Here is a 14,143-nt window from a genome sequence, read left to right on the forward strand (position 1 = left end):
TGTCTCCCAAGCTGTAGTGCAGTGGCACCAATCATAGCTCACTGCAGCCTCAACCTCCCAGGTTCAGCCAACCCTCCTGCTTTAGGCTCTTCTGAGTAGCTGGGACTACAAGCTCACACCATCATGCCCAGCTAATTTTCTCTCTTCTCTTTTGTAGAATTGGGATCTCACTATGCTGCCCAGACTGGTCTCGAACTCCTAAAGCCTCAAGAGCAAAGCCATTATCAATTAGTCAAACTCTCTCCCTGGAGAGAGCAGTGGAGGCCAACGTGGGAGAGGCCATGACTGGCAAAGGGGACAGGAGATTTGGGGTTTAAGCGTCAGGGTCAGAGTGATCCACAAATATCCAGTCCCTGCCCAGGTGACAGTATCTGCTAGTGGCCTTGGTGGCGCTGCCCTGGCCTTTCAGACACTCGCACTCACCACAGTCATCAGCAGCTTGTCGAACCACTGCAGCTTGAGTTCGGACTTGGGCCACATGTCTGGCCGCAACGCAGTCTTCAAAAGGTTCACACACCGGCGAGAGAGCACCTCCCCAGGGGACCCCGCTGTGTTGGTGTTGTCATTAACCTAGGAATTCATCCGAGTTACAGCCGGCATTTCACTGCATCCGAGTTTACAGTCATTCCAGTGACAGCACGTCTCAACTGTGCCCTGGCCCTTACACCTGTCTCAGATCTTCACCTCACAGCCACCTCTCTTCCGCCTGACCTCCACACAGCTGGACACCTTCCCCGACCAGCCTGACTCATGACCCCTCACGGCCTCCTCCTCTGCAGCGCATCCGTGGTGACCTGCAATGGCTTGTGGGTCCTGCTGGCTCCCCACAGGACCTCCCTGCACACTGCAGGGAGGCAAGGAATTATCTACTGGTTAGGTACTTAGCAGATCCTTTTCAGTACTTGGAAATTCTCAACAGAACTGTAAGATATACTATTTTGTTTAACAGGAATAAGAACTTAAAATTTAGGAAAATTTCATTTACAATGGTTTTTTGAAATATAAAGTTTCAGAAATGAATTTCCAAAAATTCTATTAAGATATAGATTGATATGAATGATAAATAAACTCAAGTTATCAAAGCACTAAAACTGCTAAATATCCCTTCCTTCTGTAGGTTGGATCATCTCACCCTTTACTGAGCTGTGTACCGTTCCCATCTTAAGGATGCAAAAAGAACACCTGGAAGTTAAATGATCAGCCGAGATCATGTCCCACCATAGTCCACCAATGTTAACATGCCGTCAACTAGAAGGCACATCATTATTTTATTACCACTGAAAGAGTGAAATGCTTTTTAAAAAAATCCTATCAGGCCAGGCACGGTGGCTCATGCCTGCAATCCCAGCACTTTGGGAGGCCAAGGTGGGTGGATCACTTGAGGTCAGGAGCTCGAGACCAGCCTGACCAACATGGTGAAACCCCATCTCTACCAAAAATACAAAAACTAGCTGGGTGTGGTGGCACGCGCCTGTAATCCCAGCAACTCAGGAGGCTGAGGGACGAGAATCGCTTGAACCTGAGTTGAAGCTGCAGTAAGCCAAGATCGCACCGCTGCACTCCAGCCTGGGCAACAAAGCGAGACTCCATCTCAAAAAAAAAAACCAAAAAAATCATATCAATTATAAGACACAGATAGATTTTGGAAATGTTAACCTGCCACAAAATCAAGTGCAGTTGGTATGAAAATGACAGAACCAGCTGGCAGACCTTGGTTTGTCTGCATCTTTTTTGACGAAACTGCCACAGATAACCTCCTGGGGTGTTAGTCAGTAGCCTCTGGTCTGCAGAAGCCCTAACGCAGGGCACTCGGATCCCGTACCTGACAGGCCACGCGGATGAGGAAGTTCACCACAGTGTCTGTGTGCTGCTTGTCAATGGGCTTGGCGAGGAGAGAGTCTGCTCCAGGTAGCGACTGGCTCCTCCCAAAGACCTGGAAAAGGACCTCCTTTCAGGCAGGAAGAGAATCGCAACACTAATTTCCAACCCAGGCTTGACTTTTCACCCAGCTAATGGGTATGCAGTACCTCCCAGGGACAGAGGCAGCTCTGGGCGCTGGGGATACCAAAGACAGATGTGGTCTCTGCCCTGGTGAAGTCGACACAGCCAGCAGGAGGGCAGATGGCTAGTCAACAAAATAGTGGCTCATGTGATGGGGAACAAAAGTGCGAGGCCCAAGACGACATCAAGGGAGGTCTTTAGGTTGAGACGAAGCCAGCCATGAGAAAAAAGAAGAGAGACAGCTCCCAGTGGAGGGAAAAGGCCAGGGGACACATCCTGAGTGAGCACAGGGCCAGAACCAGGGGTGCATTGAGAGCAGAGGGATGGCCCGCATGGCCGAGCACTGAGACGGTGCTGGGGGCCAAGAGCCATCAGCAGGGCCTGGTCACCCAGGCCCTGGAGGCCACAGTCAAGGCAAGGGCTCAAGCAAGGGGAATGGCAACCTGACTTGATTCAACTTTTTACTTCCAAAGGATTGTAAGATCTACAAGAGATTTTTACAAAAACACTGTGGAGGTCTCACGTACCCTTCACCCAGTTTCCCCTGATTCAAGTTGCAAAAGGAAACTTTTGTGGAAGTCTGACTGCTTTGTGAAAAGTCAAGAGGGAATAAAAGTGGAGGCGGAGAGAGGAACAGCAAAAGAGAGAACAGGGAGGCAGTTGAGCAGCTCCCATCTGGTTACTGCGAGGGGTGACAGAGACTGGGACCACAGTGTGAAGGCAGGGATGGGTTATTTGTGGCAGAGTGAGACTTGCTCCAGACCAGATGTGTGGAGAGAGGCCAATGGACAAAGTGCAGACAGTGCCAGGTTTCTAATAGAAGCCAAGGGCAGACATGGGCGCCACATAAGATGGGGGATGGTGAGGGTGGGAGAAGAGCTCAGCCTCAGGCCTACGAAGCCAGAAGTAGGGTGGCCAGGCCTGCGTCCACAAGTCAGCAGGTCCATGACACCAGCTGGGGTCAGACTCAGGGCTCCTAGGGCCACCACTCCACAAGGGGCAATACCCAGGACCCTCTTGGTGGCTGCCTCATGAAACAGAACACATGTCCTTTTCAGAAACTGATCTCAGTACGGGCACATGTTCTTAATCAACTCCTTACTTCAAAGAGTTTCTCTAGATGCCTTTCTGCAAGTAATCAACCATCATCGACAGAACTTTAATGGTATGAACTGAACGCAGAGGCAAGCATGTCTGGTGACCTGGGAACCCCTTGCATGAGTGACATGTCCTGGAGTTTCAATCTGGTGACCGTGGCTGTTCCCAGCTGCCTCTCCTGAATGCAGCTGAGCACCGAGCTCACATTCTAAATATAGGGAATAAACAAACCAACTCCCAGCAGAATGCGTAGCACCCATACAGAGGCACATGATCTTACTGCACTGATGGCTCCGGTGGCCGTCCTAAAGCGTTTCACTTCCTGGGCAGAATCCACAGACAGGCCTCTCTTAATGGAGGATGAGACAGAATTGACTCCTTCTCCACTGGAATTTGGGTCCATATCTGAATCCGGCTTAAAAACACACAGGCGCTTGGTTTTACTGACTGATTTCTAGGGAGAAGTCAAAGGAAGACGATCCGGGCACCCCCGAGGCTGATACCCCTACCTGCTGGTCCTTGATCCTCTGCAGCTCCCACTTGATGACGACTTCAGACAGGTCCACGGCCAGCCGCCTCTGCTCGATGGTGACACTGGGCGTGAAGCCCAGCCTCTGCATGGCGCTCACCATGTGCTGCACCAAGTGGTGCCGTACCGGGTAGTACACCTGCGGACGCAGGGCCGGCATCACGCCGGGAACATGGGACCTTGGTCCCACAGCGCATACACATGTGCGCATGTGCACACACACACCCCCAACATGCCTCTCAGCCCCAACATACACACACAGCCCAACTTGATGCTCAAGAATTCTGAATCCTAACCTGACCGAGGAAATTCTCACTGCCTTATGTATGTGTTTATCACCCTCCCCCACCCCAACTACATCCCATTACATCCCATTACAATAGTATACTTCAGTCTTGAAAAATCAAATTCTCTTCAGACAGGAAGGTGAGTCTAATCACATGTATCAAACTTCAGAACTTGACATTGTAAAAGTTTAAGACATACCCAAAAGCAAAGTTCCTCTAAGAGGTGACTATAAAAGAATTTGCTTTCAACTCTATCCTTTCTCCTCTACCCCAAATCTACAAGAAACATTTACATATAAATAAATCCTACAAAAAGGGTAATGTGGCCGGAGAAGGAGGTGCCAGCAACATGGATAACTTTCCAAGGCAGGTGATGGAAATCTAGAGTCAATGAGGACTATCTCCCACCTTAAGGTGCAAACTTAGCAGCATACAAGGGTTAACTGAGCACAGTACTTACGACAGAAATGTAGCCTTAGACCCAAAAACACACACACCTGTGACATATTCTCTATATTACAGCAAATTCCATGCTGATAAAGCCATATACACATACACAAACTAATCAATGAACCAGAAGTAGCCTTACTAAAAGATGAACGACCACCTGATTATTGCAGAACAAGACAAGGTAAAGGTTCAAAGCGAATGCCTGAAGACGCACGCCCCGCAGCCCACCGTCCCTCCTACACACCTTGAAGTGTTGCACTATCAGGTGCAGAATGTGGACCAGCTGCGGGACGGTGTGCCCCTCCTCCACAATGATCTTCCGGGTCCAGTGGGTCAGCATCTGGTGCCCGTCCTCCATCCTGGCCGGCACCGCCGGGGTCAGAATGGCCATCGCCTGTCTGACGATCGCTCGAGCTTCCATTGCATGAGCCTTGAGGAGACTATGAAAAACCTAAAACAGGGAAGAGACGCTTATGGAGGATGAGAAGGAAGGCTTTAAGAAATAAGAAGACAATCCCTTGGTGTCAAGACATGCTACTTTTCCAAAACAATTTTTTAAAAACTTCTTAGGGCTTTCTTATTAGGAAACAACTTAGTTGCTTTCTGTTAAGTTTTGACCAATGAAAACATTCATTCTAGTATTTATAATGCACCTACTATGTGCCCGTGCTGAACTAGGCCAGGACATGCAGACAGGTAAGACCAAGCTCCCTGCAGGGATCCCATGTCCCGCCTAACCAGCAGCGTGTTAGGGAGGTACATGGCTCATCTCCCTCCGACTGCAGGATGGGAAATAAAGCGAACAGGGCTAACAAGAGAGGCGCTGAGAAGCGGCAGCTGTAGTCATTCAAGTGAGAGGTGAGGCCCCGATGTGAGGTCACGGGAACACAGAGAAGACCAGTTCTGAGGGTGGAGGGGACGGGATGGGTGTTAGAAGCTGCAGAACCTGCTGGTGCCTGGGCAGTGGGGAGGAGCAGAGAAGGTCACAGAGTTCTCGAGTGTTTGTCTCTGAGACAACTGGGGGAGGGCAGGGCAGCCCCGAGGCTGGAGTTCTAGCTCAAGGGCCCATGGGAGGGGATGTGAGAGACCTCTGGCTTGATTGGGGTGCAGAGTTCAACACCACAGAGGTTCACAAGAGAAAGATGTCAGGGGAAAGCTGTCAAAGACGGTCTCACAGAAGAACTATTAGTGATTAAATAATGCCGCATGCTCGAGTGGAGTATTACATTTAATTCTCACACGGAGACATTAACTTGCCAAAGGGCACGGACCGTGTGAGCGGAAGAAACAACACTCAAACCCGGGGTGCCCAACCTCAGAGCCCAAACCACTGAGGGACTCCAGGAAGAAGCGCTCAATACCAGCCTCAAACCCGGGGTGCCCAACCTCAGAGCCCAAACCACCGAGGGACTCCAGGAAGAGGCACTCAATACCAGCTGCACAACAACAAGCTCATAAGATACGGATCCAAAAGTACCTATTGTCTTTGGCTAAGAGAAGTGGGCTGGGGCCCTTGAATATTATAACATCTGCCATGGAATGTCAGAGTCAGAAGCCAGAATGCAATGGACAGAGAAGCTTGAGATGGAAAAGGGTGACCTTTCCTTTTAAAAGCAAAGCTGTTGAGGAACGAGAGAGCAGAGTGGGAATGGGGGAGGAAGGGAGAACGTGGACAGTCATGGGAGGGCTCACAGTGTGGGGTGTTTTCCCCACAAATTTCCTTTCACTGTGGTAAAGCACACACAACACAGAATATACCATCTTACCCATTTTTGGGTGCACAGCCCAGTGGCGCTTGGCACCTTCACACTGTGTGCAGCCATGAGCCCCATCATCTCCGGAATGTTTGCATCTTCCCAGGTGGAAACTCTGCACCATTCAATACTCGCTCCCCACCCCCTCTCCCCAACCCCCGCAATCTCTATTCTACTTTCTGTCTCTCTGAACTTGAGTGCCCTAGGGTCTTCTAAGTGGAATCATACAGTGTCTGTGTTTTCATGGTTTTTATTGGTATTGGAAAAAGACAACAGGAGAGGCTGAGACTGCACCAGGGAGCCAAGTGCACCATGTGAGATTCACGCTGATGTCGGCGGACAGGAGGGGCTTGCAAAATACCTGCAGGACGATCTTCTTGTGTATGGCGAATTTGGCGATAATGTGCGCCAGGAGCAAGTGTCCGCTGTACTTGCAGGCCGGGTCCACGCAGGCCTTGGAGAGCAGGCAGGGCCAGGCGAAGGTCATGAGGCGGCGCAGCTTGCTGTTGCGGTTCTTGTTGTTGTCATGGATGTGGTGGGGGGCGTGCTCCACCAGCAGCGTGGCGTACTGCAGCAGGTAGATCCGCAGCGAGTCCAGCATGTCCGCCTGCTTCTCGGGGTCCAGGACCTGTGCAGGGACAGCAGGAAGGACTCATTTCCAGTTGCGAACTGGGTTACTGACTGAGGGTCATACAACAGGTTTAAGCCTTAAAAACACACACACACACACTATGTAACATGAAGTTTTACAAGGAGGTTATCAATAACATCCTATCCGTTTTCCTTCACATATATGTGAAAGGAGAAAAAAACCCCAGGACCCCAATTTGCTCTGCCCAGTGGAAAAAATTAAGCTGAAAGCTGAGTCATGCAAGAAACTGGCTCCTTTCGTTCCTAAGGAGAGCTACAGATGAAAGGTTAATGATCTCCACAGGTGACGGCCCCACGTTCACCTTATCTTACGTAAAGTGCTGACTTACTGAGCGTGAGATGAACACAGAACTGACTCTTCCCCTACCTGCTCCCCTTCTTTGGCAACGTGTGGATGACCACACCTTCCCCCTTTCCCCTTCAGCCCACTCTTCCCCTTCAAATACTGAAGACCTCAAAACCATTTTTAGAGAAAGGCACAAACGTCTCTCCCGGACACATCCTTAACTTTGGCAAAATAAATTTCTAAATTGATTGAGATCCGTCTCAGATACTTTTTGGTTTACAAATGGATTAGAAATTCACCAAATTCAACATTTAAAATAGGGCAGGCTTAAGAGTCAGGATGCAGGGGCTGGAGGAGGGTGAGGTGGAAAAAAAGACCTCTTTGATTCGAGGTGATTTAGGACTGAGTTTCTTAATTTCCAGGTAGTTGAGATGTTTTTTCCTTGTCAACTTTTGTCTACTCCTCATTTTTCTGCATTATGATCAGAAAATGTGACCCGGAAACATGTCTACTTTCAAAAAATTGTTGCAGTTTTGAAAGCATCTGACAGATTTTTTAAGTGTTTCATGGACATAAGAAAAAAATGTGCCTTCTTTGAGGAATATTCTACGCATCTCTATTAAATCAAGTATAATGGCAGCATCATTCAATTCAAGTAAGTATCCTAACCGCTGTCTACCAGGTCTTAATAATTCTGAAAAACAGACAGACTGAAGTCTTCCACTATAATCATGTTTTTATCAAGGTCCCTTTTAGCCCCAAGGTCCTCTCTTCCCCAGATGTACTGCTTCTTGGAAGGCCCACACCTGCATCCACAGCCTCCAGCCTGCCAGCTCCTTTTCTCCTCATCCTGACGTTCAAAATCCCCACAGCAGCATCTGACCCAGGAGACACAGCCTGGAGAAGGTAACAAAGGGGAAGGGGTCCTGTCTGGACCCCATCTCCCTAAACTTGCCCAGAATAAGGCAAATATCAGTACGGGGACCAAGAATAAACCCTTGGGCTCACTCTGATCATAGGGTGGAATGTCAACACTGCAGGAAGGAGGCCCGGCTGAAAGGACAAAGACTATGTAAGGTCCAAGAATCTGCCAATGGAAACAACAGTCCCCTCTGCCTTGATCTCAGGACAAAATGGATAAGAAAACCAGCAATCTGTATTTCTGATGAGGAACGCCATCACTCAGCATTCCAACAAACAGTGTGAGAATCTCAGGGCAAACACAGCCTTTAACAGTGAAGATCAATACAGTAATAAGCCTTGGGGAAATAACACGATGCAGGCATTTAATTCAAAAAGCCCTCTCTAACACAAACTGTAAAGCACAGGGATGTTAAAACCGAGCTGATTTCAGACTGGACTACGGCCACCACAGGGTTTCATTCACTGGACAAGGAGGAGTCACAGCAGCTACTGCAGGCAGTCTCATATGCTCACTGGCTGTTAGGAGAGTCTTTTGTAAAACTGAAGATGAAAATAGAACACAGAAACTGCTGACTGGCAACAGGGGTTTTCACAAAATAACTGCTATATGAATTTTCATTGAGATCTATTCCATTTCTGACTATATCTATTAATGTGGGAAAGTTAATTCATTCCAAAGTAAGGCTGCCTTCAAAAACTCACTAACAAGAATCGTAAGGTGACGGTCTGCTAAAAACTAACACAATCATGAAAAATAAACGTGTTGGGGGAACAAACTTATTTCAATGAACCCCCTTAACACACACACACAGATGTTCATCCACATGCCAGGCTACTTCTCACACCCACACACATAGTGATACCACCTTGGTAATAAACACACTGGTGATGCTTTCTGGGTTATCTCCTTCTGGATTGGGAGGTCCCAAGAGCTGCTCTCCTTCCCCCTTCTCAAAGCTGTACAAGAAAGCAGGATTCAAGATATGCTGCAGAACCTACAAAAAAAAATTTAAATAAAGAAGGAGAAAAACAAAGCCATGCTGTTTGTTTCTTGAGTAAGACGGGAAGAACAGCTAGTCTTGGCCTTAGCACACCATCAAGTTGGAACTCAACCCAGGGTGTGATTACCAACCTTGACTCCTATGCAAAGAGCAACTAGAAAGGTAGGTTAAAAACTCGTGGAAAAGAGATGTCAGCCTGGTTTATTCCTTTCACGTCAAACAAGCCATTTTCTAAAAACAAGGCAATTAACAAACCACCCTTCAACGCTGGGTCACTCCTGCATGCACCTGACGCTCCTCAGCAACGGCACTTTCTCACCTACAGCCCAGCCCACTAATTTTATTTTTTTCTTGAGACAGAGTCTCATTGTGTCACCCATGCTGGGATGCAATGGTGTGATTATAGCTCGGTGCAGCCTCCAACTCCTGAGCTCAAGCAATCCTCCCGCCGTGGCCTCCTGAGTATCTGGGATTACAGGCACATGCCACAGCACCTGGCTCACTCTACTATTTATTCAAGAGTGACACAGCAAAAAAAGAAAAGGGTCCAAAGTTCCCTAGAAAACCAGACCAAATACCCATACCCTTCTACAGCATAAGAGTGGGACTCACTTTAGCTTTTAATTCATCTCCGAAGTTGGGGTCGTTGAAGTCTACAAAGCGAAAGAACAGGGCACGTTTCTGAGCGATGCTGTAATTTTTGGGAATCTCTTCCTCCATATACTCTTTTAAGAATGTCATGTTGCAGAGAAAACGACCAGTAAAGGCTCGGAGCAGCTGGAACAGCAATTCTATATCTCCGTAATTCCTTCTGGAGGGTCAAAAGAAGAAGACAGGTTAACTTAGAGCAAATTTCATTAACAACTACGCCTCTGATTTGCCTTTAAACAGCTCAGAGACACAGCCCATTCTCCACAACCAATCCGACTGCACGCATCCAATGACCACAGCCTTGTACAGAGTAGAAGGAGGCTCTGGCTGAGCTTCTGGGACAGAGCCGGTCCCGCGGGGCAGGGCGGGAGGAGGCACCCACTTGCAGTAGTTCAGCAGGCAGTAGGCCAGCAGCTTGGGCTCCTTCCAGTTGGTGGCTGCCATGTTCTCCTTGCGGTGCCTCTCTTGGAAGTTCTCACTCACCCACACACGTCGCAACTGGCTCACCAGAGAGTGCTGGCTGGCCAGCCAGGAGTCATCGTTTTTCACTATAATGCTTATGATCTGTCAAAGAAGAGATAATTAGGGAACCGCGTCTCAATTAAACCCCTGGGCATTGGGGGCTGGAGGAAGGGGCGCTACCTTGATGGCCTGGAACTGGAGGTCCAGGCGCATGGTGCTGGTGCTGGGCGAGCCAGGGCGCATGGCCGTCTGGGCACCCCCCGGCAGCAGCAGGGTGATGAACCTGTTGGGGTTGGCAGCCAGCACATCCCGCAGAGGTCTGGCGTCTTTGTGTTTTAAAAAACTCTGAAAGCAAAACAAATAGAAAAGCCGTTTTAAGCTAATCAAACTCACAGAAAGTTAGAGGATATGAATTTTAAATGTTTCTAAATCTTTTAAAAATCTTTCTAAATCTCTCAAAGAAGGCCTACCAAAAAAGCACCACACGCATGCTTTTTAAAAAGATGCTTTTTTTTTTCTTTTTAAAAAGAGAGTCTTGGGTCTGTTGCCCAGGCTGAAGTGCAGTGGTAAAATCATAGCTCACTGCAGCCTCCAACTCCGAACTCAAGCAATCCTCCCACCTCAAGCTCCTGAGGAGCTGGGACTACAGGCATGTGCCACCGTGCCTGGCTAATTTTCATATTTTTTGTAAAGACAAAGTCTCACTCTGTTGCCCATGCTGGTCTCAAACTCCTGGGCTCAAGTAAACCACCTGCCTCAGCTTCCCAAAGTGCTGGGATTACAGGTGTGGGCCCTTAGAAAATACTTTTAAATAATAATCATACTTTATGATTTTATAATCCTGGCAGAACATTTATTTGCTACCACCACCAAAGTCCTATAAAGAGTGGTTCCTAGACCTGCACGTTTCACAGACACAACCAAACAGCAATGCTGTTTCCAATATTCAAATGGATCTGAGAAAAAAGCAGCCAGGACACTGAATAGTGAAATATGAACTGAACATTTCAGAGCACGACAGCTCACAAGCATTTGCAGGGACCCCTGACTCCAGCTGCTCACAGCTCTTACCATAAACATTCTGCTCCACTGGGGATCATTCAGTGTGGCTTCCATCATGAACAGCTCCACTGTCTGCGAGGGATGTCGAGTCAAGAACTTGATCAGGGGCTCTCGGAATGGACTCCCCGCCTGCAAAACATGTGGGAATGCTGCATCTCACATCTTCCTCTTCTCAGAGCTTGAGGATCTGTCTACCTAACAAGGCCCCTTGTTACTGGAGCGCATGAACACCCACAAGCAAATGTTGACATCGAACGTCTTTATGCTGTTCCATCTGTCCATTGAAAATACGATCAAGTGAGGACGCTATAAGCACCGGAGGGTGGCAGAGCGAGAAGCAGCCTTCAGTGTGGCCCTTACCTCGATCAGCATCGCCCGCTCCGTTTTCATGACAACCTCTAGCAAAGGCTTCACCAGTGTCTGAGGAGCAGCCGGGATCAGATGAAAAAGGTTTATAATTGCTGAGCAAATCTTCATTTCCTGATCAAGAAAACCAGAAATTATAAACAGGTCAATTAATTTTGCAAGTGACAGAGGTCAACGTCACTACAGACCCTACTATAGTCTAACTATGTTGGCAAGGCTAGGCAGTGAAGCGAAGGGTTCACATGTAAAAGCCACAACTTACCAGCCTTAGGTTCTAACTGTGCTGTGTCCTAAGGAAACTGACTGCCCGTGGCCTTCAGCATTCCTGTCCATTGTAGGGGTGTGGAGGGGCCGACGGTGTACACCTGATGTGATCGTGCTGTTTGCTGTCATGCGTGCTCACAAGTGGTAAAGGTGACCTTACCAGGCTGCCATAATAGTCCCCTCACAGAAGCAGGGATGATTCCACCTGGGGCCAGAGCAGTGTGAGGATGCCCTACTTTGCCAAGGTATCACGAGGTCCTCCCGACACACTAAGTTCTAAGGGCACAGATGTCTTTTGCCCTCAAAACCTAGCAGTGGCCAGTGTGGTAGCTCATGCCTGTAATCCCAGCACTTTGGGAGGCTGAGGCGGGTGGATCACCTGAGGTCAGGAGTTTGAGACCAGCCTGGCCAACATGGCGAAACCCCGTCTCTACTAAAAATACAAAAGTTAGCCGAGCGTGGTGGCGGGCGCCTGTAGTCCCAGCTACTCCAGAGGCTGAGGCAGGAGAACTGCTTGAACCCAGGAGGCGGAGGTTACAGTGAGCTGAGATCGTGCCACTGCACTCCAGCCTGGGCAACAGAATGAGACCCGGTCTCAAAAAAAAAAAGAAAAGAAAAGAAAAGAAAAAAAAAAAAACCACACAAACAAAAAAAACCCTAGCAGAGAAAGTTCTTCAAAAAATTAACTATTTACCCTGGAAATTAAATATCAATGTATATAAACAGCTGATCCTGGTACTAAGTATTTGTCAACCAGGCCTAAAAATAAAGCTGACAAACTGCTCCGCTGAATTAAATCAAAGATGTGTGAAATGCCAAGGGTGCTGCATGTTCTACTGTCTCACAGCTCGGGGGTGGGCTGCTGTTGCTCCAGCTTTCCCTTCTCACTTTCCAGTTTTGCTCCTGTCCTTCAAAGGAATTCTCCATGGCCACAAGGGAGGGACACGTTCCAATGTGCCGTGCTGCGCTGTGTGCGCTGCGATCCTCGGGGTAAGATGGGGATGATAGCACGGATCAGGAAGGGCCTCACTCCCAGCAGCACCTGAGAGACTTTTCAGAATTTCTCTTTACACCAAAAGGCAAAGCAGGAGATGGAGACAAAATGAGGAAAATGGGCTCAAGGCTAGCTCCATGGCCCCTACAATTCTCTTCCCCAGAATCTGCAAGACTTAGGAAGAGTAAGTTCTATCCTGAAATTATAATGTTCTAAAATGGTACTTTTACAATCTGCTTTTTCATTTTCAAAGCACTGTCACAGAAACCACTTCTTTGGGTCTTTGCAACACTGCTGGGAGGCAGGAGTAACAGATGCCATCATCCCCATTTTACACAAGAGGAAAAGCTCGGGGTGTGCGCAACGCTGCACAATGTTGTGAGTGCATCAGTGTGTGTGTGCATGTGTGGTGTGTGTGCATGTGTGGTGTGTGTGCATGTGTGGTGTGTGTGCATGTGTGGTGTGTGTGCATGTGTGGTGTGTGTGCAGTGTATGTGTGGTGTGTGCGTGTGTGGTGTGTGTGCATGTGTGTTGTGAGTGCGTGTATGTTGTGAGTGCACTGGTGTGTGTGCATGTGTGGTGTGAGTGCACGTGTGGTCTGTGTGCACGTGTGTTGTGATGAGTGCATCGGTGTGTGTGCATGTGTGGTGTGTGTGCACGCAAGAGGGAGATGAAGGGGACTGGGTGGGTGAGTGGGACAAGCTGCAAGGTTTTAAATTCAGGGCAGTCAGTAGTGTGAAAGAACATGTAATTCCTCCCACTTCTAGCAGGCACAATATACTCTGCGTGAGTTTCCTCTCAGGAGGTTGCTAGTTATGTGTATTCAGATAGAGGTTACGAACACAAAATCTAATTCAATCTTAGATATAATTGAGACATTGCAATTCTCACATGAACTTAAGAGTCTTGCTTAAAACATCCTAATAGAAAACATGCTTGGCATCAGACAGTTCACAGCGATGATACTGATACAACTCTGCCACAGACAGACAATACAGGTCACTGCACTCAAGGGCACAACGCACTCTGTCCAGTACAGAACCACGACACAGCTAACGAGTCACAGCAAAACCAGCAACGACAACAACCCCCTCCTGTAGCTCCGCTCAAGTTCTCACCTCTACCCCTTCCATGGCAGGCTGAACCAAAACAAAAATTACAGCATGAAAAAAGGCAACAGAAAGGTAAAAAGAAAAGAAAAGAAAAGAAAAGGTAAACTGTTCTTCACATTGCAAGTCAGAAACTGACTGTTAATAGGTTGTTCTCACCTCAAACTGACAGAATGGAGACAAGGGACATCTCCCGCACTCGGAAATGCTTTCCTGAGGATGGGGAGGAAAATCATCTTTTTTCTATTTATGTT

General features: G+C 48.2%; 1 protein-coding gene across 9 annotated transcripts in view; it reads right to left on the reverse strand.

Annotated features, from left to right (window-relative positions):
* TRRAP (transformation/transcription domain associated protein) overlaps positions 1 to 14,143 on the reverse strand; it is a 134,320-nt gene that overhangs the window by 53,289 nt on the left and 66,888 nt on the right. For 4 of the 9 annotated variants that reach the window (XM_055393171.1, XM_031012667.2, XM_031012668.2 and 1 more), the window contains exons 32-45: positions 14,049 to 14,102; positions 13,899 to 13,919; positions 11,517 to 11,636; positions 11,166 to 11,285; positions 10,275 to 10,439; positions 10,015 to 10,196; positions 9,594 to 9,792; positions 8,847 to 8,975; positions 6,481 to 6,747; positions 4,610 to 4,816; positions 3,609 to 3,767; positions 3,380 to 3,514; positions 1,823 to 1,933; positions 424 to 570 (exon numbers count right to left, since the gene is read on the reverse strand). In XM_055393171.1, the coding sequence (XP_055249146.1) occupies positions 424 to 570; positions 1,823 to 1,933; positions 3,380 to 3,514; positions 3,609 to 3,767; positions 4,610 to 4,816; positions 6,481 to 6,747; positions 8,847 to 8,975; positions 9,594 to 9,792; positions 10,015 to 10,196; positions 10,275 to 10,439; positions 11,166 to 11,285; positions 11,517 to 11,636; positions 13,899 to 13,919; positions 14,049 to 14,102 (2,016 nt within the window). The remainder of the gene's footprint in view (positions 1 to 423; positions 571 to 1,822; positions 1,934 to 3,379; positions 3,515 to 3,608; positions 3,768 to 4,609; positions 4,817 to 6,480; positions 6,748 to 8,846; positions 8,976 to 9,593; positions 9,793 to 10,014; positions 10,197 to 10,274; positions 10,440 to 11,165; positions 11,286 to 11,516; positions 11,637 to 13,898; positions 13,920 to 14,048; positions 14,103 to 14,143) is intronic. The other 5 variants (XM_031012671.2, XM_031012672.2, XM_031012670.2 and 2 more) reach the window with 2 other exon arrangements.

Source organism: Gorilla gorilla, chromosome 6 (genome assembly GCF_029281585.2).
Source record: "Gorilla gorilla gorilla isolate KB3781 chromosome 6, NHGRI_mGorGor1-v2.1_pri, whole genome shotgun sequence".
NCBI classification, from domain to species: Eukaryota; Metazoa; Chordata; class Mammalia; order Primates; family Hominidae; genus Gorilla; species Gorilla gorilla.